We start from the raw sequence: 26,480 nt of genomic DNA, 5'->3' as shown, positions 1-26,480 counted from the left end.
AAAACGGAGCTGGAGGAATCAGGCTTCCTGACTTCGGACTATACTACAAAGCTACAGTAATCAAGACAGTATGGTACTGGCACAAAAACAGAGAGATAGATAATGGAACAGGATAGAAAGCCCAGAGATAAACCCACCACATACGGTCACCTTATCTTTGATAAAGGAGGCAGAAATGTACAGTGGAGAAAGGACAGCCTCTTCAATAAGTGGTGCTGAGAAAACTGGACAGGTACATGTAAAAGTATGAGATTAGGTCACTCCCTAATACCATACACAAAAATAAGCTTAAAATGGATTAAAGACCTAAATGTAAGGCCAGACACTATCAAACTCTTAGAGGAAAACATAGGCAGAACACTCTATGACATAAATCACAGCAAGATCCTTTTTGACCCACCTCCTAGAGAAATGGGAGGGAAGGAGATGCAAGAGGTAAGAGATATGGGAACATATGTATATGTATAACTGATTCACTTTGTTATAAAGCAGAAACTAACACACCATTGTAAAGCAATTATACCCCAATAAAGATGTTTAAAAAAAAAAAAACTGAACCCTAATGCCAACTGTGGATTTTAAGCCTTAATGATGTGTCAGTGGAAGTTCACAGATTGTAACAAATGTATCACTCTGGCGTGGGATGCTGACAGTGGGGGAAGGTGTCAGGAGTTATATAGGAAATCTCTTTACTTTCCAATTTTTCTCTGAATCTAAAACCACTCTAAAAAATAAAGTTTTTTTTAAGCTGCCTATTTTAGAGAAAAGAAAGGTCTTGAATAAATTCATATTACACCTTAATAAATTAGAAAATGAAGAGGAAAAGAAACCCAAAGCAAGCAGTTAAAAGGAAAACATAAAATTAGAACAGAAATCACTAAAATATAAAACATAATAACAACAGAGAAAAATCACTGGAACCCAAAGGTAATAATTTAAGATCATAAAAATTCATAGCCAGCCTGGTTACAAAAAAGAGAAAAGACTGTCAAAGCTCACTCAAGAAGAAATAGATAACCTGAATATAGCCCTGTATCTATTTTCTTTTAATGAAATTACAGTTGAAAACATTCCCCTACAGAAAACTCTAGGCCCAGATGGCCTTAAAAGAGAATACTAGCAGGAGTTCCCTGGTGGTCCAGTGGTCAGGACTCTGCACTCTTACTGCCAAGGACCCAGGTTCAGTCCCTGTCAGGGAACTAATCCTACAAGCTGTGCAGTGCAGCAAAAAGAAAAAAAAAAAAAAAAGTGAATAATATTAAACATTAAGAAATATTACCAAATTTACATAAACTCTTCCAGAAAACAAGAGTGAATACCTGCAATGCATTCTATAAGGCCAGCATTCCTTTTAACACCAAAACCAAAGACATTGGGGCTTCCCTGGTGGCGCAGTGGTTGAGAGTCTGCATGCCAATGCAGGGGATGTGGGTTCGTGCCCCGGTCCGGGAAGATCCCACATGCCACGGAGCGGCTGGGCCCGTGAGCCATGGCCGCTGAGCCTGCGCGTCCGGAGTCTGTGCTCCGCAACGGGAGAGGCCACAACAGTGAGAGGCCCGCGTACCGCAAAACAAAAACAAAAACAAACAAATATATATATATATCCCTCATGAATACAGAGGCAAAAATTCCTGTAAAATTTCTAAAAGTAGAATCAAACAGTATATAAAAAGGGTAATACATCAAGACCAAGTGGGATTTCCCCAGGAATGCAAGGTTTTTCAACACTGGAAAATCAACCCTCGGAAAATCAACGTACTTCATCATATTAACAGATTAAAAAGGAAAAAAAATCAATCAATATATCTATTAAAAATATATAAACAGTCTCTTCAGCAAGGGGTGCTGGGAAACCCTCATGTCAATTAATGAAATCAGAACACTCTGACACCATATACAAAAATAAACTCAAAATGGCTTTAAGATCTAAATGTAAGACATAACACTATAAAACTCCCAGAAAACATAGGCAAAACATTCTGTGATATAAATCATAACTATATTTTCTTAGATCAGTCTCCCAAGGCAAAAGAAATAAAAGCAAAAATAAACAATGGGGCCTAATCAAACTTAAAAGCTTTTGCACAGTGAAGGAAACCATCAACAAAACCAAAAAAAACCTACAGACTGGGAGAAAATGTTTGCAAATGATGCAACCAACAAGGGCTTAATTTCCAAAATATACAAACAGTTCATACAACTCAATGTCAGAAAAACAACAACATAATCAAAAAATGGGCAGAAGACCTAAACAGACATTTCTCCAAAGAAGACATACAGACGGCCCAAAGGCACATGAAAAGATGCTCAACACTGCTAATTATTAGAGAAATGCAAATCAAAACCACAACAAAGTATCACCTCACACCAGTCAGAATGGCTATCAAAGAGTCTACAAATAATAAATGCTGGAGAGGGCGTGGAGAAAAGGGAACCCTCCTACACTGTCAGTGGGAATGTAACTTGGTGCAACCACTACCGAAAACAGTACGGAGATTCCTTAAAAAACTAAAAATAGAGCTACCATATGATCCAGCAATCCCACTTCGGGGCATATATCTGGAGAAAAACTTGGTTCGAAAGTATACATGCACGCCAATGTTCACTGCAGCACTGTTTACAATAGCCAAGACACGGAAACAACCTAAATGTGCACTGGCAGATGAATGGATAAAGAAGATGTTGGGTACACACACACACACACACACACACACACACACACACACACGTGTTCACAGGTTAGAAGACTCAATGTTATTGAGGGATCAATTATCCCCCAAAACAATTTGAAGATTCATTACAGTTCAAGTCAAAATACCAGTAGTTTTATTTCTATAAATTGACAATTCTAAAATTCATATAAAAATGCAGAGAACCTAGAACAGATCAAACAACTGAAAGAGAACAAAGTTGGAAGTGGACCCTATCTGACCTCAAGAGTCATTATAAAGCCACAGTAATCAAGATTGTGTGGTATGGAACAGAACAGAGTCCAGAAATAGACCAATACATATATGGTCAACTGTTTTTATACAAATGGGAGTAAAGGTAATTCAGTGGAGAAAGGGCAGTCTGTTCCACAAATGGCTCAGGAAAAACTGAATATCAGTATTCAAATAAGTGGATTTTGATGTGTAACTCACATCATATGCAAAAATTAACTCAAAAAGGATCATCGACCTAAATGTAAAACATAAAAATATAAAACTTCTAAAAGAAAACATATAACATATCTGATAAAGGATTTGCATCGGAACATATAATGTCTCACAAAACTCAGTAATAAGAAAACAAACAAACCAATAAAAAGGAAAAAATAAATAAATGGCAACTATTCACATGAAAAGATGTTTAACATAATTTAGGTCATTAAGGAAATGCAAATCAAAACCACAATGAGAAACTGATACGTACCTAACTAGAATGGCTAAAATTAAAACAACTGATTATACCAAGTGTTGCAGAGAACATAGAGGAACAAGAACTCTCGTACACTGATGGTAGAATTGTTAAATGGTATAACCACTTTGGAAGATAGTCTGACACTATCTTAAATAATTAAGGACATACCTACCATGTGACCCAGCTATTCTGCTCCTTGGTATTTATGCAAGAAAAATTAAAGTGCATGCCCATACAAATATTGTACAATGTTCCTAGAAGCTTTATTTTTAATAGCCCAAAACTGGAAACAACCTGAATGTCCATCAATTGTTAAATGGATTAACAAATTATGGTAAGCCCATACAACAGAATACTAGTCAGGAATAAAAGGGAATGAACTCTTCATACACACAATATGGATGAGTCTCAAAATAATTATGCTGAGTGAAAGAAGTCAGATAAAGAAGTGTACATACTATATGTTTCCATTTTTAAAATTCTAGAAAATTCAAACTAATTTACAGTGACAGAAAACACAATAGTTGCCAGGGCAAGGGTAGTCGTGTGAAGGCAAGAAGGGCATTACACTAAATCACAAGGAAACTTTTGCTAATCATTTAGCAAATCAATTCACAAATTTATGGAATTTTCCACTTCAAATATGTGCAATTTATTGTATGTCAATTTTACCTCAAGAAAGCTAACAGAAGGTCCAATGTATTTGATACAATAAAATTTTGAATACTTTTATTATCATAAGATTATTGTGTATGTGTGTGTATTTCCTTAAAAATTAAGTCTCCAAAAAAATTTGTTTAAGCATGATTAGCATTCAAGGGTGTTGTGTTGCTGAATAACACAAGAAAAGAACAGAGATTGACATATACTAAAAACATAGTGGATAAATCTACACCTGGATTTCTTAGTAAGTTAAAACTTCTACAGATTTCTTTAAAAGTTAATCTTTAAAGAAGCATATTAGAAGTTTTTAAACATTAAGAAATCAATTAACCTACTTTACAGAAAAATGTTTGTTCTACTATCAAAAAATCTTAGAAAAACAGTATAAACTGTAACAGTTTTATTTAAAAGTTATACTTACTGAAAGGCCAAGAGATACAAGAAAACAGAACTTAACTATGGCTTTCCCTCATTCAAATATTTTTTTCAGAAAAATAACACGGACACCAAACAAATCGGCACAAGGTAAAGAGCTAAGACTTTCTTCTCTTATCCTTCCTTGACAATACACCCTTCTACTAACACTATGGAAAGAAGGAAACAGATTTGAAGTGCTCAGAAAGACCAAACTGAGGAAATCAGGGGAAGCGACCATGCTGTCCTACAAACACAAGGTGAGCCTCCTTTTCTGCTTTCTCAACTTGATGTATTATATTAAAGGATTCCCTTAATTCAAGTCTCTGCAGAATCTAATCCCATCTGTTCCATCTAATCCCCTTATACCTAAAAACCTAAACCTCCCAATGACAGAAACAACAAGCTATGTTTTCCAGGAAGGACACTTATATATACAATCTTAATGATTAATATGAAAATCCTACTCTGTTCCTAGTGACTTTTATATATCTATGTATCACCAGTAGTACACTACCATGGTTATCAAGGATTTATGTGAAAATATTATATTGATAAATTAACGTTGCAGTATTTAAAGGATTACAGTGACATCACACTGACATGACATCGAGGTATTTACCTGCTGCTAATTCCTAGCCTGAAAAATGTTTAGAGTCAAAAAAGGGTTAAAAATTATACATAGAGTACAATTAAAAATTCTAAGACCAGCAGAGTCGATTCTAAGTTAATAAAGAAATAAACAAAATGGAATTTTGCCTTAAGGTGTAAGAAATGACAAATGCAAGGTTCAAAAATGTACAATCAAAACTGGCTATAGGGCTTCCCTGGTGGCGCAGTGGTTGAGAGTCCTCCTGCCGATGCAGGGGACGCGGGTTCGTGCCCCAGTCTGGGAAGATCCCACATGCCACGGAGCAGCTGGGCCCGTGAGCCATGGCCGCTGAACCTGCGCATCCGGAGCCTGTGCTCTGCAACGGGAGAGGCCACAACAGTGAGAGGCCCGCGTACCGCAAAAAACAAACAAACAAACAAACAAACAAAAAACTGGCTATATAGTACAGGTATTTAAAAACTGCAATAGTAAATTAAACTTCCCAGTGACTCAATTTAAATATGCTCTACAATTTTATTTTTTTTTTTTTTGCAGTACGCGGGCCTCTCACTGTTGTGGCCTCCCCGGTTGCGGAGCACAGGCTCCGGACGCACAGGCTCAGCGGCCATGGCTCACGGGCCCAGTGGCTCCACGGCATGTGGGATCTTCCCGGACCGGGGCACGAACCCGCGTCCCCTGCATCGGCAGGCGGACTCTCAACCTCTGTGCCACCAGGGAAGCTCAAATGTGCTCTACAAATTTTAACCATGGGATCTAAAAGGAGCCTTGAAGATCAAAAGAAAACTCAGCCTTACATTCCTTGATATAGTCCTATGTTTCCATCAATAGAAGGTAATAAAAAGTGTGGTGCACCAACAGTAAAGGAACACTCTCCTCCTAAAAGGAATCTATGGCTCAAATCCTCTACCATCCATCCACCAGGTCAAGAAGGAGCCCACACTACCTGCCCCTTTCAAATACTCAAGGCCTGGGCTTCCCTGGCGGCGCAGTGGTTAAGAATCCGCCTGCCAATGCAGGGGACACGGGTTCGATCCCTGGTCCGGGAAGATTCCACATGCCGCGGAGCAACTAAGCCCGTGAGCCACAACTACTGAGCCCATGGGCTGCAACTACTGAAGCCCATGTGCCTAGAGCCCGTGCCCCGCAACAAGAGAAGCCACCAAAATGAGAAGCCCGCACACTGCAACGAAGACTGAACACAGCCATACATACATACATACATACATACATACATACATACATACATACTCAAGGCCTCACCAGATTATTTTCCTTCAATCTCCAAGGGTTAATCTGATTACGACTTTACCAAAAGACAGACTCCAGGTCAATCCTCACCTGCCTCTTTGCCACTCACTAACAGAAAGCCCAGAATCCAGTTTAATCCTCTCCTCCGTCTTTCCCACTCAGCCATGAACATTTTGTCCACACACCCCCGCTGCTCCCTCTTCAACAGCTGAAACCCTTCCACTGTTCTCTCTGGAACTCAGAATGATCAAGAAAAGCTGCTATATTAAACTCAACCTTGGGACTGCCATGGTGGTCCAGTGGTTAAGACTCCACACTCCCAATGCTGGGGGCCCAGGTTCGATCCCTGGTCAGAGAACTAGATTCCCACATGCCACAACTAAGACATGGCACAGCCAAATAAATAAATAAATATTAAAAAATAAATAAGCTCAACCTTTTCTCAGAATATTCCCTGCAGATTCTTGCTCTAAGAAAATCAGGGGTCACCCTGAACACCCTGTTTACCTCACAGCTACTTCAAGTAATGGATACTCTACTCCAGCTACTCTACTCTGGTTTCACTGGCTATGCAGGTGGGCTGGGTTCTCTTGCTCTTCCATGCTGATTCTAAACCCCTCTCTCTCTCTAAAGCCCTCCAGGTATAAAACCTCAAAACATCAGACCTTATCACTCACTAGGTCTCACTGTTACAGTTATTATCAATCCCTTAGAGCAGAATTTGGAAAAGTATAAGCTTAGTTGTATCTTGGGTCTTATTTGAGGCACACAGGATCTTTGCTGCCGAGTGCGGATCTTCATTGCAGTGTGTGGGATCTTTAGTTGCAGCATGCAGGATACAGTTCCCTGACCAGGAATCAAAGCCAGGGCCCCTGCATTGGCAGCATGGAGTCTTAACCACTGGACCAACAGGGAAATCCCAGGCTTTTTTTGTTGCTGTTGAATTGTATGAGCTGTTCGTATATTTTGGAAATTAAGCCCTTGTTGGTCGCATCATTTGCAAATATCTTCTCGAAGTCTGTAGGTTGTCTTTTTGTTTATGGTCTCCTTTGCTGTGCAAAAGCTTATAAGTTTATTTAGGTCCCATTTGTTTATTTTTGCTTTTATTTTTATCGCCTGGGGAGACTGACCTAAAAAAACACTGCTACGATTTATTTCAGAGAATGTTTTGCCTGTGTCCTCTTCTAGGAGTTTTATGGTGTCCTGTCTTATATTTAAGTCTTTAAGCATTTTGAGTTTACTTTTGTGTATGGTGTAAGGGTGTGTTCTAACTTCACTGACTGACATACAGCTGTCCAACTTTCCCAACACACTTGCTGAAGGGACTGTCTTTTACCATTGTATATTCTTGCGTCCTTTGTCGAAGGTTGCCCATAGATAGGTGTGTGGGTTTATTTCTGGGCTCTTTATTCTGTTCCACTGACCTGTCTGTTTTTGTATCAATACCATACTGTTTTGATTACTGTAGCTTTGTAGTATTGTCTGAAGTCTGGGAGAGTCATAACTCCTGCCTTGTCCTTTTTCCTCAGGACTGTTTTGGCAATTCTGGGTCTTTTATAAAGTTTCCATATAAATTTTCTGATTATTTGTTCTACTTCTGTGAAAAATGTCATGGGTAATTTGATAGGGATCACATTAAATCTATAGATAGCTTTGGGTAGTACGGCCATTTTAACAATATTAATTCTTCCAATCCAAGAGCAGGGGATATCTTTCCATTACTTTGAATCATCTTCAGTTTCCTTTATTAAGGTTTTGTAGTTCTCAGCATATAAGTCTTTTACCTCCTTGGTAAGGTTCACTCCTAAGTTTCTTTTTTTTTTTGGAAGCAATTTTAAAAGGGATTGTTTGCTTGCATTCCTGTTCTGTTATTTCACTGTTACTGTAAAGGAATGCAACTGATTCCTGTATGTTAATCTTGTATACTGTTACCTTGCTAAATTCGTTCATCAGTTTTTGTGTGGAGTCTTCAGGGTTTTCTACATATAGCATCATATCATTTGTGTATATGACAACTTTACCTCTTCCCTACCAGTTTGAATACCTTTATTTCTTTTTCTTGTCTCATTGTTGTGGCTAAAACTTCCAATATTATGCTGAAGAGAAGTGGTGAGAGTGGGCATCCTTGTCTTGTTTTCGGCAGGAATGCTTTCAGCTTTTCAACGCTGAGTATTACATTCGCTGTGGCTCTGTTGTAAATAGCTTTTATTATGTTAAGATATGTTCCCTCTAGAACCACTTTTGCAAGATACTCATCGCTAATTATTAGAGAAATGCAACTCAAAACTACAATGAGGTACCACTTCACACCAGTCAGAGGGGCCACCATTAAAAAGTCTACAAACAACAAATGCTGGAGAGGGTGTGGAGAAAAGGGGACACTCTTATACTGTTGGTGGGAATGTAAATTGGTGCAGCCACTATGGAAAACAGTATGGAGGTTCCTCAAAAACTAGAGTTGCCATATGATCCAGCAATCCCACTCCTGGGCATATACCCAGACAAAACTATAATTCGAAAAGCTACATGCACCATTATGTTTATAGCAGCACTATTTACAATAGCCAAGACATGGAAGCAACCTAAATGTCCATCAACAGACAAATGGATTAAAAAACGTGGTATATACTGGGTTGGCCAAAAAGTTTGTTCCGGTTTTTCCGTAAGATTTTACAGGAAAACCCCAACGAACTTTTTGGACAACCCTAAACACAAACACACACACACACACACACACACACACACACACACACAGGAATATTGCCCAGCCATTAAAAAGAATGAAATAATGCCATTTGCAGCAGCATGGATGGACCTAGAGATTATCATACTAAGCGAAAAAAGTCAGAAAGAGAAAGACAAATATCAGATGATATCACTTATATGTGGAATCTAAAATACGACACAAATGAACATATCTATGAAACAGAAAGAGACTCACAGACATAGAGAACAGACTTGTGGTTGCCATGGGGCAGGGATGTGGAAGAGGAAAGAATTGGAAGTTTGGAGATTAGTAGATACAACCCATTATATATAGGATGGATAAATAACAAGGTCCTACTGTACAGCACAAGGAACTATATTCAGTATCCTGTGATAAGCCATAATGGAAAAGAATATGAAAAAAAAATGTATATATGTATGGCTGTGTCACTCTGCTATACAGAAAAAATTAACACAACACTGTAAATCAACTATACTTCAATTTTAAAAAATTTTAAAAAGAACAAATACCATACCCAAAACTGAATTCCTCTTCTTCCCCTAAACCTACCACACCCACAGTCTTTCACATCTTTGTCAACAGCAGTTCCATTCCTTCTAGTTATGTGGGCTAACATCTTTGGAATCATCTTTGGATCCTCTTTCTCTTACACTTTTTATCTATAAGAAAGTTACGTGGGTTCTACTTTTGAATGTATTCATAACCTGATCACCTTTCACCACCCCCCAGTGTCACCACCATCCCTTTCTGGATTATTGCAATAACCTCCTAATGGCCTCCCTCCTTTCATTCTTGACTCTCTATAGTCCATTTACAACAAAGCAGCCACAGGTTCTTACAAAACTTAAGTAACACCATGTTACATCTCAGATCAGAACTCTTTAACAGAGGGGTCCCCAATCCCCGGGCTGGTACCAGTCCGTGGCCTGTTAGGAACCGGGCTGCACAGCAGGAGGTGAGTGGCAGGCGAGCAAGCGATGCTTCATCTATATTTACAGCCGCTCTCCACTGCTCACGTTACTGCCTGAGCTCCGCCTCCTGTGATCAGCAGCGGCATTAGATTCTCATAGGAGCGCAAACCCTACGGTGAACTGCACACGCGAGGGATCTAGCTTGCGTGCTCCTTATGAGAATCTAATGCCTGATGATCTGAGGGGGAGATGAGGTGGTGATGCTAGCACTGGGGAGCGGGCTGCAAATACAGATTACCATTATCAGAGAGGTTTGACTGCAGAGACCATAATAAATCAATCGCTTGCAGACTCCTATCAAAACCCTATCAGTTAGTGGCAAGTGAAAACTAGCTCAGGGCTCGCACTGATTCTGCATTATGGTGAGTTGTATAATTACTTCACTATATATTACAATGTAATAATAACAGTAATAAAGTGCACAATAAACTTAATGCGCTTCAATCATGCTGAAACCATCACCCCACCACCCCCCATCTGTGGAAAAATTATCTTCCACAAGACCAGTCCCTGGGGCTTCCCTGGTGGCGCAGTGGTTGAGAATCTGCCTGCCAATGCAGGGGACACGGGTTTGTGCCCTGGTCTGGGAAGATCCCACATGCCGCGGAGCAACCAGGCCCGTGAGCCACAACTACTGAGCCTGCGCATCTGGAGCCTGTGCTCCGTAACAAGAGAGGCCGCGACAGTGAGAGGCCCGCACACCACGATGAAGAGTGGCCCCCACTTGCCGCAACTAGAGAAAGCCCTCCCACAGAAATGAAGACCCTACACAGCCAAAAATTAAAATATAAATAAATAACTTAATTAAAAAAAAAAAAACAGTCCCTGGTGCCAAAAAGGTTGGGGACCGCTGCTCTAATGGCTATCTTTACACTCAGACTAAAAACTACGTCCTTCCACTGGCTTATACAGCCTTATGTGATTGGTCTCTCATCCTGGCCTCTTCTACTGCACCCCTCCCACCTCCCTTTCTTACTCTGTCCCAACTGCCCAGCACCATCCCCACTTGTTTTCCTGTTACCCACATGATTATAATCTTAATAATATTTAACATTTACTAAGTAATACTTACTATGAACTAGACATTGTTCTAACTGCTTCATATGCATTACCTCATTCAATTCCAACAATTATCTCCCCCACTTTAACGAATGATGAAATTGAGTTACAAAGAGGTTAATTAACCTAAGAGCTTGGTCTGTAAGTGATGAAGCCAAAATTCAAAAGCACAGGTGGACAAAGCCCACTGCACAGCCCAAAGTTTACATCTCAATGATGCCCCCCACTTGTTATCCTCACTTAACATTCTTCAGAAATCAGCATAGAATAAACAGAAGATAGAATAAAGGACTAAGAATAGAAAACCTAAAGCACTTGATGTAGGGTTAGAGAGGTGGAAATGCTTAGAAGGAACCAGGACACTTCCTCAAGTATTTTCAAACTTCAGCACATAACTAGTTAAATGGTAAAAGTCAGCACATAACTAGTTATTATGTAGAACAAAATATGACACTTAAAACTTACTTTTTCTGTAGTAACAGTCAAGGAAGGAACCAATGCAGGTGATGGTTCTGGTTGCTTCTTGTGTTTTTGTTTGTGTTTGTCCTTTTCTTTATATTTCTAAAAGTGAATAGAAGTAAAATCCAATTTAAATTTAAATCATAACTCACATATACATAACAAAGATGAGATTTCTATATAATTGTTTAAGTAATTTACAATGTTAACAAATATTTGTCAAAAATAACAATCACTTCTAACCATGATCATATTATTTTATATATAAACAATACTAGTAATATACTTATGGCATTACTATATATATTACTATATATTAAAATATATAGTAATACTAGTATAACTTATTTTAAGGTGACTTCAGTTCCCTTATCCTTGACCAACGTAGAACAATATATAAACAACTAAAGTCTACAATTATTTGCTACTTTTATATCTGACAAACTTTTTCTTCTGTTAAAAACACCAAATACTGTTGCGTACATTTCATAAATAGCACTTTAAAATTTACATAGCACTTTGACATGCACTATCACATCATAATGATGTCGGATTCTCCAACACCATGCATTAAATTCTATGGCCCACAAACTACAAAACAGAGCATAGAAACTCAGGCAAAAAATTCTTTCTGAGGTTTACTCCAAAAATAGATGAATTAGTTATCTCTGCTAAAACTGATGAATTGAAATATAACAAAGGAATTCAATTAATAAGAAATTAATTACATATTAGGAGCCCAACCTTATTTAACACCAAAAATTTTTAACGAAATCACTCTCAGATGTTTGAATCAGTAGGTAAGAGTCAGTATTGGGTGTGAAGTTTACTACTATTTAGTTAATTCAACTTATTTGCAATAGTTCATAAATTTAAACATTCAGAGAACTTAATCTATTCAAGGCATGAAAGAGTAATATCACTGGCTCTGCCCTAAAAGAGAATACACACCAGCAAAACAAAAAGCATAAAAATTAAGGATAGATGTTTTACTGCAATACCCAAGAGTACTGCCATTCTTTGCTTTTAACTCCTGATTTAATAAGTACATTAGATACCTCTTGACTGCAATGTTAATACTTTAGTAAAAGAAAATGTAAAATAACACAATAATAGTTTTTATTCAGATTTTTTTAGGAAACTTTCTTACTATGAAGATATTTTAACTGTGACAGATCATAAGGACTCATGCCTCCAATTCTTTGTAATAGGATGTCATGTACAAGTTCTGGAGCCAAGAAGAGCCTTGAGAAGTCTTCTACGTCTTTCACCTTTGCCCCCTTAGATCCCAGTCATCATGTAAAGAGTCTGAATAAGAACAAGATAAACAATCTCTACAATCTTGGAAAGCACACGAGAGTAAAAAGTAAAGTATGCATGTGTAAATCTATGAAAATGTGAATGTATGGAACTCATCATGAAATAACACAGAACTTTGGTCCTTTGTAATACGCCAAGAAATACATCCTGAGATGAGGATTTCAAATGCTCAGTGGAAGAGGCTATCAATAGATTATATTCATAATATTGGCCGGTAAGATATGAATCAACACAGTCTAATGACTTTCACACTAAAAAGATAGGCTGATTTTAATAGAACAATAGAACAAAAGGAAATTCCAGGAAAATATTCAATTAATATAAATATTTAGCATATGACAAAGATGGGATTCCAAATCAGCAAGGAAAGACTGAAATTATTTAGTAATGGTACTACAATAACTGGTTAATAATTTAGGGGAAAGTATCATACAAAGTAAGACAAAATCCAAATGGATTACTTTAAATAGTTAAATAAAAATTAAAATAATCTAAGAGGTTTAAGAAAATATTTTTTAAAACTTTAAAGAAAGACTTTTTCTAAGAGTAAAAAACTCACTAAAAAATCAGAAATGGATACCGTATGCTAACTCACATATAAGGAATCTAAAAAAATGGTACTGATGAAACTAGTGGTGGAGCAGAAATAAAGACACAGACATAGAGAACAGACTTGAGGACGCAGCGGGGGAAGGGGAAGCTGGCGAAGTGCGAGAGTAGCGTTGACATATATACACTACCAAATGTAAAACAGCTAGCTAGTGGGAAGCTGCTGCATAGCACAGGGAGATCAGCTCAGCGCTTTGTGACCACCTAGAGGGGTGGGATACAGAGGGTGGGAGGGAGGCTCAAGAGGGAGGGGATATGGGGATATATGCATACATACAGCTGATTCACTTTGTTGTACAGCAGAAACTAACACAACATTGTAAAGCAACTATACTCCAATAAGATTAAAAACAAAATCAGAAATGGAAAAGGCAGTTTTAGCTATTCAAATTCAAAATACTTCTACATCAATTTAAAAACCATTAAAAAGCTAAAAACAAACTGAGAAGTGAGTTAATATGTTCCGTATTTCAGTGCTGTTTAAATTTTTTATAAATCAGTAAGAAAAAATATATATGCCATAAAACAATGTACAAAGGGCAATTTATAAAAGAAACTGAGTCACTAAACAACAATAACAAAGAATGTGCAACCCAACTACTAGAGAACTTAATGGTAATATTTTTCTATTACCTAGTGATCAAAATTGTTGGGTTTTTGTTTATAATAAGACCCAATGTTGCCCAAGTTACAGTGAAATGAGTACCTGCATACATTACTTGAGAGAATGTAAAAATGCAAAGGACCATTTTAAAGGTAAGAGTTAGAAACCATGAATACTTTATCTGATCTAGTAATTTCACCTCTAGGAAGTGAACAAAGGATTAAATACAGTTTATTATGCTACTATTTGCAATGATAAAAAACCTGAAAACAATCTGAATGTCCAGTGACACAGATGTGGTTGAAAAATTATTATACAACCATGTAATGGCCACTTAAAAAGCATGTTCTAAAGGAATATTTAAAGATTTGGGGAAATGGTTAATATGATATGAATTCTGCTTTAAAATTTTATGCAAGGAGCCAAAGAAATCTGAGAAAGAAGAACAAAGCTGGAGGTATCACAGACCCTGATTTCAAACTATACTGCAAAACTATGGTAATCAAAATACTATGGTACTAGCACAAAAACAGACACACAGATCAACGGGACAGAACAGAGAGTCCAGAAATAAACCCATGCTTACATGGTCAGTTAATCTGTAACAAAGGAGGCCAGAATATGCAATGAGGAAAAGACAGCCTCTTCAATAAATGATGTTGTGAAAACTGGACAGCTACATACAAAAGAGTCAAACTAGACTACTTTCTTACACCATATACAAAAATAAACTCAAAATGACTTAAAAAGAAGACCTGAAACCATAAAACCAGAAGAAAACATGGGCAGCATGCTTTTCGAAACTGGTCTTAGCAGAATCTTTCCAGATATGTCTCCTGAGGCAAGGGAAGCAAAAGCAAAAATAAACAAAAGGGACATCAAACTGAGAATGAAAAGTTTTTGCACAGTGAAGGAAACCAGCAACAAAATGAAAAGGCCACCTACTGAATGGGACAAGATACTTGGAAACAACGTATCTGATAAGAGATTAATATCCAAAATACACAAAGAACTCATATAAATCAACATCCAAAAACCAACAACCCAATTAAAAAATAAGCAGAGGGGGCTCCCCTGGTGGTGCAGTGGTTGAGAGTCCACCTGCTGATGCAGGGAACACGGGTTCGTGCCCCGGTCCGGGAAGATCCCACATGCTGCGGAGCGGCTGGGCCCGTGAGCCATGGCCGCTGAGCCTGCGCGTCCGGAGCCTGTGCTCCGCAACGGGAGAGGCCACAACAGTGAGAGGCCCGCGTACCGCAAAATAAAACAAAATAAATAAGCAGAGGACCTGAATAGACATTTTTCCAAAAAAGACATACAGATGGCCAACAGACACATGAGAAGATGCTCAATATCACTAATCATCAGGGAAATGTAAATCAGAACCACGATGAGATACCACGTCACACCTGTCACAATGGCTATCATCAAAAAGACAACAAATTGTAAGTGTTGGCAAGGATGCAGAGAAAAGAGAACCCTTGTGAACTGTCGGTGGTATTGGAAATTAGTGCAGCCACTATGGAAAACAATGTGAAGATTCCTCAAAAAATTAAAAATAGAACTGCCATATGATCCAGCAATTTCATTTCTGGGTATTTACCCAAAGAAAACAAAAACACTAATTCAAAAAGACATATGCACAATGTCCATTGCAGCATTATTTGCAACAGCCAAGATATGGAAGCAATCTAAGCGGCCATCAGTAGATAAATGGATAAAGAAGACAGTGTGCGTGTCATATTACTCAGCCATTAAAAAAATAAAATTTTGCCATTTTACATGAATGGATTTAGACAGTATTACACTAAGTTAAATAAGTCAGACTAAGAAAGACAAGTACCATATGACCTTCCTTTTATGTGGAATCTAAAAAACAAAACAAACAAACCGAACAAAAACAGACTCAGATGCAGAGAACAAACTGAGCGGGGTGGGGGAGAAAACTTCCAGCTATAAAATAAGTGAGCAAAGGGGCTATAATACACACCATAAAGAATATGGTCAATAACATTGTTAAGAAATTTGTACAGGGACAGATAGTTACTAGACTTATTATGGCGATCATTTCATAATGTATGTAAATATCAAGTCACTACACAGTACACCTAAAACTAATATACTTTACATCAACTATATTATTTCCATAAAAAATAAATTTAATAAATAAGTGAATAAAATTTTATGCTAAAAGAGAGTACCAACCAGAAGGAAATAAACAAATACTGAATATTTTTATGTAAAACCATAGGTAAGGACAACCAGTGTCACTCCTAAATATATTAGTGTGTATAATTAACAATAAAAATAATCAGAATTGTAGCAATTTGTAATTTACAAATATATATATTATCTCATTTAATCTTTAAAACAGCCCTGTAAGGATCTGTTTTTACAGATCACAAAGGAATGGCTTAAACAAGCACAAAATAGACTTTAACCTACACCTCCCAAGAAAGTTAACTGAAACCTTTAAAAATATATATATATTTTTAATTTAAATAAAAATATAGGTAAGTTACCCATGATGACGAATTATAAAATGGAAATTTGGACTTCCCTGGTGGCGCAGTGGTTAAGAATCCACCTGCCAACGCAGGGGACACGGGTTCAATCCCTGGTCTGGGAAGATCCCACATGCTGTGGAGCAACTAAGCCCATGTGCCACAACTACTGAGCCCACACACCACAACTAATGAAGCCCGCGCACCTAGAGCCCGTGTTCCGCAACAAGAGAAGCCACCACAATGAGAAGCCCATGCACCACAACGAAGAGTAGCCCCTGCTCACCGCAACTAGAGAAAGCCCACGTGCAGCAACGAAGACCCAACACAGCCAAAAAACAAAAAAAAAAGGAAATTTGAAAGAGTAGGGAAAAGAAGAAAAGATACAAAAGAAGGGAGAGAAAATGTTTCCATTTTAAAGTAGCTTTAGCTCCAGAATGAACTACTTTCCATGTAGAAGTTAGGGACGATACAGGAGTTTTTAACCTAAGTTTAGAGCAAGATAAACAACTAAGAGACATCCAATGTTTCCAGTGTTCAAACTGGAATGGGTAAAGAAATTAACTGTTAAAGGAAAACTAAAGTACAATACAGTAGAGATAACACCTGAAATAAGTTCATGTCTTCAGACACAGAGAAATCAGATATCTCAGAGTTTGAAAAGTACACGTGCAATCACTGAACAACTGGTAGAAATATTGGGGGTAAATCAGAAAGTGAATTCTAAAAGGAATGCAATATTTGGCTTGAGGTTATTACTTCCCCAGAAAAATTCTAAATTATCAACAAAGATTTGCTCATATGTAGGAAAGAATTTCATCATCACTAAGTGCAAAGAAGAGTTCATCAGGAAGCCCAATATTAGAAATTAAATTTCTAGTAAGGAGAGTGTGTCTAGATTTAATAACTCCTAACGCTTAAAAAATGGTGATCTGAAATCACATCAAATTTTTCCAATGTTAACGATTCAAAATCTAACAAACAAAAACCAGTGAAAACAACAAACCAAACAGCAACCAAAACTGGGGGATTGGCAGAGGCAGATAATAATGCATTAAACAAAAACTGGCAAGCAAGCAGTGAAATAGAAGACTTCAGAAATAGAGGAGAAAATGCCCTGGACTGAACTATAGAATTCAGCTATTAATAATCCTGCTTCCAAAATTAGTTAAAATTCTGAGAATATCACAAAAACCCCTCATTCTGCAGAGAAGCAATCTTTTCGTTTTGTTTTCCTGCCTACTTAATTTGTTCTCTGCCTAAAGAGTAGTGCAAGCTTCAGGGCAGAAACAGGAAAAACTAGAGGAAGAGAGAGTACTTACTCTTTGGAAGTAAAGGATCTAGGCTAGGAGTGAATTATATAAAATCAGAGGGTATTCTTAACTGTATGAGATACCCCCACACAGTTAAGAGATTAAAATCTAGTATAAGACATTTAATCAAAAATTAGAAAAGAAAGCTGAGCCTGAGGTTTTACCAAAAACTATACTGCCCCAGCTGAGCTTCTACACTGCATCCTTGCCATTCCCGCTGGCGTCAGAAAAAGGCAAAATACTTAGCCCTCAAACCCTAGTCTCAAAAATGGTGAGAAGAGATTCAAGAAATTACCTAAACTATAGTGGAGCAAATATCTACAAGAGCCTCACAAAAATGAGCAAGAGGGAAAAAAGTTGCATGGCAAAGAAATCACAGCCAAAAACGAAACAATATAAAGAACACAACGTGCATAAGAGAACCAAAAATCTTACCCTACAAATAAATATAACTCAGCATAAAGATATTTCTCAGAATTCTCTGGCGGCGCAGTGGTTAAGAATCCGCCTGCCAATGCAGGGGTCATGGGTTCGAGCCCTGGTCCGGGAAGATCCCACATGCCGCAGAGCAACTAAGCCCGTGTGCCACAACTACTGAGCCTACGCTCTAGAGCTCACAAGCCGCAACTACTGAAGCCCGCGCTCCTAGAGCCCATGCTGCACAACAAGAGAAGGCACCGCAATGAGAAGTCCATTCACTGCAACGAAGAGTAGCCCCCGCTCGCCACAACTAGAGGAAGCCCACGCGCAGCAACAAAGACCCAACACAGCCATAAATAAATAAATACAATTTTTTTAAAAAAATGCAATTTGAAGATATTTCTCAAAACTGCTTCACGCTAAATAAAACTTCGAACAAAGCACAAAAATGAGATAATGAAACAAAAAAAGGTCAAAGATAGGGATTATACAACCAAAGTAATTTAAAAACTAAAACAGAATTAGTAAATAACATAGAATCAGCAAGGAAAAAAATATACATTCTTGAGAATAAAAATACTGCTTAAAAAGGGGCATGAAACAATCCTAGTAATGCAAGTGAAAAATCAGCAGATATTAAAGTGGTTATGTCCAAAAGGGAAGGGATATCTGTATGTGGATGGCTGATTCATGTTGTTGTGTAGTGGAGGCTAACACAACATTGTAAAGCAACCATACTCCAATAAAAATTTTTTAAAAAAAAGAAAGTGGTTAGAAGGAATTCTCTGAGGGTCCAATGGTTAGGACTGGGCACTTTCACTGCTGTGGCCCGGGTTCGATCCCTGGTCAGGGAACTAAGATTCCACAAGCCACGGAGCGTGGCCAAGAATAAAAGGGGGGTGGGGGGTTAGAGAGGAACTAAGAGCTACATAAAACAAGATAATCAAACATAAGTATAACCTGTGTCCCTAAAGTAGAAAATCCAATGAATGGAGAACAGAAGATGTATTCAAACATAAAAGCCCACAAAATAAAAATTGGAAAAAACGCATTCTGAAAAATTCAGTTACAGAATGTTCAACGGCAAGACTTACTGTAGTTAAACTCAGTTGACTGCAAGGGGGTCAGGGGGGTGGGACTGTCCCTGGTCCTCCCCACAGCAATACTCTCCAGGTCCACTGCTTGAATTCTTAAAAGGAAAGAAAGTGTGACCTAATGATATTATATATAGCCAAGATACAATTCAAAAATTAGGACAATAAGGAAATACTTTCCATTATGAACAAACTCAGAATACAGGTCTGCAGAACTTATTCTTGAAAAAAGATACTGAACAATAAAGTTCTGCCAATTTAAGACATGATATAAAGAACTCACTGGAGAAGCTGTGGTGAAAGGACTGGTAGTGACCATCCTACAAATTTAAATTAAATACAGAACAAATGGGACTTCTCTGGTGGTCCAGTGGGTAAGACTCCATGCTCCCAATGCAGGGGCCCGGGTTCCATCCCTGGTTGGGGAACTAGATTCCACACACATGCACAACTAAGAGTTTGCATGCCACAACTAAGAGTCTGTATGCCACAACTAAGAGCCCACATGCCACAACTAAAAAAAAAAGATCCCATGCGCCACAACTAAGAAGCCCATGTGCTACAACTAAGACCCGTCAGAGCGAGACTTCCCTGGCGGTCCAGCGGTTAAGAATCCATCTTGCAAAGTGGGGTACACCAGTTCAATCCCTGGTCGGGGAACTAATTTCCCACATGCCATGGGGCAACTAAGCCCACACACTGCAAATACTGAGCCCGCATGCCACAACTAATGACGCTGCGCACCGCAACTAAGACCCAACGCAGGGAAAAAAAAAAAAGAAGACCCGCCACAGCCAAATAAATAAATAAATATTTTTTAAAAATACAGAACAAATCCCTAAAACAACTCTGAGGATTGTGTTTACAGAAGAGAATGCCCCAGACCTGAAAAATATAACATAAAGATCTTTGAAAAACAAACAAACTGGAGGGCACAGGAAATGAGAAGAGTATGGGGATGCTGTTAGCCTTTCAAGGCAGGAGCTCAATACAGATTTTGAAGCATGTAGTTAAAACAAAATAGTTTGCCACCAAATAGTAATTACACATAAATCCTCTCCTTGTAGACAAAGTCTGGTTTTCTTTGGCTAATCACCCTCTCACATCCTCAAACTCCAGCCCAGAGGTGAACATGGTATATCTAAGTCAATTTAGATAAATCTACCCTCCCTACCCACTGACTGCCTTAGGTCCAGGATAGATTTAGGTCAGGATAATAAAACAGAAGGGTAAATTTTCTGTGAGATGGCTGGGAATGTTCTCTCTCTTAAAAACGTACTCCCTTCCTGCCTTCAGATGCTCAAGTGTTAGGCCATGACCCTTGGAACAACTGTAATGACCTTACAACTATGCCTAGAAAAGCCAAGAGAACCAAAAGAAAGACAACAATGCCCTGCTACTGTTGAACTGGCTATTGTTAAATTAACTAATCTTAGAAAAGCCTCTGAACATCTTATGCAAAACAATAAATTTCCTACTGCTTTAGCAATATTCTGTTACAGCTAAAAGCATCTGAACTGGAAAGACAACCTTACCTCTCAATGTTTTGTTTGTTTTTGTAATCTCTATTATTAAGCTTCAAGGTATAAATTTAAGGAAATAATATCTCTTGTGGTAAGGAAATTTTATATGAAGTTCAACATTATCTATTTTGCTTCACTTTCTTTTTCTTCTATATAGCCAAATAAATCTAACTAATATTTTAAAAATTAAGGTATTATATCATTTTAATATTTTTTATTGCTCTAACTACCCTTTTTAAAATCTATTTTCCATCTATATATAAAAATCTGGATTATATAGCTATCTATATATAAAAATTTACTTAGTAGTAATAATGGCTATTTCTGGATGGTGGATTCTGGAGTGGGTCTTTTTTTTTTTTTTTAATTAACTTGCATTTTTTTAAATGCTTTGTCTTGTTTGAATTTTTTTTTTTTTTGCTGTACGCGGGCCTCTCACTGTTGTGGCCTCTCCTGTTGCAGAGCACAGGCTCCGGACACACAGGCTCAGCGGCCATGGCTCACGGGCCCAGCCGCTCCGCGGCATGTGGGATCTTCCCAGACCAGGGCACGAACCTGTGTCCCCTGCATCGGCAGGCGGACTCTCAACCACTGCGCCACCAGGGAAGCCCTGAATTTTTTTTAATAATTACATATGGCTTAACAAAAAGAATGGGCTAAAATGAGGTAGAGACAGCTAGCTATTCACCAAACCCATTTCCTTTTCTTATTCAGAGTATAACTAGATATTTCCCAGTTTCCTTTTGCAGTTCAATGTGTCACTCAACTGGGTTGAAGTCAAACGCAATCTGAATGAAAAACGACGTGTGCTGCCTCTAGGCCTGGTCCTTCATAGCCCCAAGTATTGAGTGTCCATGCTCCTTCCTCTTCCAGAGATTAATGCAAGTGAACACGGCAGCCACGAAGGAACAATGAAAAGAAGGCCGAGTCACAAGGTGGAAGGAACTTAAATTCCTGATTCATGCCTTATAAGAAAGAAAGCTGTCTGCAACATCCATTCTGGACTTAGCTGTGAATGAAAAATAAACATTGTATTAATCCTCATAATCTGAAGATTGTCATGTGTTAGGAGAAAGTTCTTACATGAGTCTCTACTGTTCCTGTATGTCTTGAGAATGAGGCAATGACTTGCCCGTCATTCTGAACTATCTTTTCAAGGTTGTTCATATAATGATCAGACTTAGAAAACAGAATGTGTACCTTAGGAGCAAAGGGCAGCCACACTTACTGGCTATTACAAAAGATTCAGGTGCCCTAAGATCACCTCTACTGCAATGCAAAAGACTGCATGAGCAGATGTCATCTGGTCCTCTTTGCACTGCCCTATGGAAACTGGATCTTGGGGGAGCAGTGCAGAAACACTGATACTCTGGCTACTTCTACTGCTTTAAGTAATAAACTATACTTCATCTCTGACTCAGAATTTTCTTGTCTCCTAACTAGTTACCTTATAAGTAGAGTAAAATCACAGACCTCTTTCAAAGTTCTTGACAGTTTGGTAATAGGAATGTGATGCTGTTAGAGACATGGCTTTCTGGAAGAGGAAGAATAAGGGCCTCAAGGGCCAATTAATGGGATTTGAGGGAAGTCTGTGGGAATGACTAACAAACATTGAGCAAATCATATGGTCAATCAAGTAGTAAATGGTCCTTCATTTTACTGCCTGATAATGAGGAAGAACTGAGGAGGTGGCTGTTAAAACCTCCTCCAGGTTACAAGGATATATTGTACAACACAGTGAATATAGCCAATATTTTATAACTATAGAGTATAAACTTTAAAAACTGTAAATCACTATATGTACACCTGCAACATATATAATTTTGTACATCAACTATACTTCAATTGAAAAAAAAAAAAAAACCTTCAGGTAGGATGATTTCCTCACCAATCTGGCAGTTGGCTTCAGTTCCATCCTACCGTAATAGTAACTAGTGAACAGAAAGTTCTAACCCTTTTCAGACAACAGTAACAGAGCCACTCACCTATACTGGGCATGAAAGGAGGGAAACTGGCAAGCAATCACTATGGGCAGAAACAAGGTGAATCATAGGAACCCTGGTTCACTTGAAAAATGCAGGTAGAGGGGCCTTAATGTATGTTAAGGAAGAATGGCAATAGCTGGGTTGCCTCACAGCTCAATACCACCTGCGATCTATCGAGCCAACTTCAAATTCAATTAGAGATGACAATAAAAGACTTCAGATATTTTTGCAGTGGATCCTGGTTGCTATAAGGCAGCTTTGGTCAGGAAATCTCAGGGAGATTTCCCAGAGGCAGACCAACACCCATAAGAAATTACAGTTGAGACTTAGAAGAGTAGTATTCAGGCTCTCGATGCCCCAGGTTGGATTTACAATATTAATAAAGCATTTACAGTATAATAAAGATGACCCACTGGAGAATGAGAAATCTAGAAAAATTCTTCCAATCACCACTGCCACCCTGAAAAACTCTCCCAGTCTTTATGAAACTAGCACCTTATTGAAACTAGGTGAAAACCTGAGAGTTTAACTTTGCATTGGGTGGCAGATACCCTGGACTGAGAAGAGCTCTCCAAAACGGGTTCCTACTGTGTGAGCCAAAATCAAGTTGACCAGAGAGTGCAAAGTGGCTGCTGAATCACGGGGTCCCCTGGGCTGAAATAAATGGAGTCACCCATGAGGATGTCACAATATGGAGCACTGTGAATGCTGAAAACACGGGAAATTTGTTTGGTTAACCCACCAGCAGCCGTCATGCCCTTGGAAATTGAAACTAAACCCAAAGGTGAATTTAACAGTGTGGAGCCATCTCTACCCCCCGAGTCTCTCACTCTTCCTCAACCTCCTCAGCCTTTAAGGTGATCACAGTTGCTTTAATAAGAAAAATGATTAGAGATGAGGATAGGACTTCCCAGTCCCCAAAGAGAAATCAAGTAAGGGCCACAGGCGCCCATCCAAGTATGCTGGAGAATTTGGAGACAGCAGAGACACAAATTTTATGGTTCTGTCACACAGAGTTACCCAGATTACTATCTTACCGGGACCTATGGCAGAAAAAGGCACCAGCATCAGTGGAAAGATTCACAGTGGGAAGAAGGAAGCTAATACTTTCTACCTTCAGTGCCCCACAATCCTCATTATGCACTTGAGCTACAAGTTTTGTGACTGATGATTTTGCTCATTTGAGACTCTGGCAAAAAGCCTCTACCCAGAGGCTCCCATTGGGGTTCTAGATTTGTTGCCTCCCTGACACAGCTATCAGGGGCACCCCTTTTTGAAAAGTAGCTATTAGCTTGCCAGTGGGCTCTTGTCAAAACTAGACCCACAGAACAATGTGACTCTCCAGCCTATGATGTCTAATATTAAGTCAGACTTAACGACTAACAATGTGGCAAGGGCCCCAAATTCCTCACTTGCCAAATGGAAATGGTATATTCAAGAACACAACTGCCCTGGTCCCATCAGCATCTCAGCTTTGTATTTAAAATGTGACAGCTACCTCTGTTCTGTCACCTGATGCAAAGCTGTTGGCTTAATGTGGACCTCAATTCATAGAGCTTCCCTTCAACACTGAGCTTGGTTCACTGACTAGTTCAACTAAACCGAAACCAAATGGTATGTGGTATGCACTGGGTTGCAGCAGCTATTCAGCCTCAGTACCTGCTAAACTGATCCAAAAATACATGTCATCACTGCACTAGGAGGCAGAATTCAAGCCATTCTCACAGCACCAGACAACACTTCTGTGGAAGGTAAAATAATGGTACTGAAAGACGTCTAAACCCTAACCCTCAGAATCTGTAAATATGTTACCTTACATGGCAAAAGGCACTTTGCATATATAAGTATATTTACTTATCCTGGATTATCCAGCAGGCCCAATGCAATCACAGGGATCCTTAAAGTGAAAAAAGGAGGCAAAAGAAGAGAGTCAATGGAAGATATATGACTACGGAAGACTGATCAGAGAGCTGCAACGTTGCTGGCTTTAAAGAGACGAAGTGGGCCATGAAGCAAGGGATGTGGGCATACTCTAGAGGCTGAAAAAGTTAAGGAAACAAACTATGTAATCACACAAAGGAATGAATAATAAATGATTTAATGCTCACTTCAACAACTCTCTGCCTGCTTAACAAGTATATCCATTTTGCAACATTAAATACTAAATCATTTTCTTCTTCCATGGATAAAAGTCCATCCCTTCTCAACGTCTCATCAGAGATTATCCCTTTTCATGACCTCAGCAGACCCCTCTTACTCCATTAACATCCTGTGCTCCAGTTTCATATTCCTATAAATGTATATGTAACTACTACAGTATAGTCAATGCAACTAAAACTATAAATCCTCCCAAATCAGTTCTTAATTACTCAAAAGTTGTCAATAATACTACCTTTATTTCATTACTCCTATACTTAAAACTCTGGGTTTGTTTAAAAAGCAAGCATTTCACATGGTTTCACTGTGTTCAAGAAACCATATTTTTAGGCACTGTGGAAAAAACAGTAAAGTACAAAAGATACGGATCAGTTTTGAAACACAATGTAGGGAATTCCCTGGTGGTCCAGTGGTTAGGACTCCGAGCTTCCACTGCAAGGGGCATGGGCTTGATCCCTGGTCAGGGAACTATCCCCCAAATGCCACACAGCACGGCCAAAAACAAAAAACAAAACAAAACACAATATAGCCTGGCAGTTAGACATATACTAATGACAACTAGTAGTAAAAAAGTGAAATGAAAACATAAGAAAATTGTGTAAAAGATATCCAAAGCAAAAGATACAGCGTGAGTCACACAAGACAAAGTCTAGCTTCATGAGAAAGCCAGAACTAAGTGCTGGACTTGAACTGAGATGGAAGAAAGAAAAGAAGAAGATGAAAACTGAAGAGCATCATTATTTGACAAAAAAAGAATAATTGGAGCACATAGAATAATGTTTTAAAAAAAAAACCAAAGCTTGTTTGGAGGCAATGGGTAGAATATGATTCAAACAAATTGTTTTTCCCTTCTGTTACGTGTAATGTGCCAATACCTCAGTCCAAGCAAAGCCTCATCACTTAAGTCTTTCTGACAACGCTTCGTTTTTACTATCAAATCAATCTCCTTATTTTACAATATTAATCATAATTTACAACTCTTAAAATAATAATTTCACTTATTTGAATCAAATATACATCTAGCCTAACCCATCTCAAACTCCAGTCTCACACTTCTAACTGCCTTTAAAACGTTTCCCATTCCACCAGACCTAATGTGACTAAAATCAGAATTATCAGTTCCTCCTTTTTATAATGTTTACTCATTATAATGAGTAATTATAATGTTTATTTTTTCCTCAAGGCCCTACTTGTATTTATGGTGGTAGCATGTCCCCTAGTGAAGACAGCCTGTAACCATCTATCACTTACAATGCACTCTTCCCCTTGCCCCACTACTACCAATCAGATCCCGGGCCTTATAGATTTTATTGCTTCAGTGCCTTGAATATCATTTCCCGTATCTTTCCATTCATATAAACTCAGTTTAGACTTCATTACTTTTAATCTGATTC

General features: G+C 38.4%; 1 protein-coding gene across 7 annotated transcripts in view; it reads right to left on the bottom strand.

Annotated features, from left to right (window-relative positions):
• Positions 1-26,480, bottom strand: part of MLLT10 (MLLT10 histone lysine methyltransferase DOT1L cofactor) — a 249,207-nt gene that overhangs the window by 98,653 nt on the left and 124,074 nt on the right. For all 7 annotated transcript variants that reach the window (XM_060161293.1, XM_060161275.1, XM_060161303.1 and 4 more), the window contains one exon: positions 11,564-11,659. In XM_060161293.1, the coding sequence (XP_060017276.1) occupies positions 11,564-11,659 (96 nt within the window). The remainder of the gene's footprint in view (positions 1-11,563; positions 11,660-26,480) is intronic.

Source organism: Lagenorhynchus albirostris, chromosome 1 (assembly GCF_949774975.1).
Source record: "Lagenorhynchus albirostris chromosome 1, mLagAlb1.1, whole genome shotgun sequence".
NCBI classification, from domain to species: domain Eukaryota; kingdom Metazoa; phylum Chordata; class Mammalia; order Artiodactyla; family Delphinidae; genus Lagenorhynchus; species Lagenorhynchus albirostris.
The sequence above is the reverse complement of the archived record's forward strand: the minus strand, read 5'-3'. Positions and strand labels throughout refer to the sequence as shown.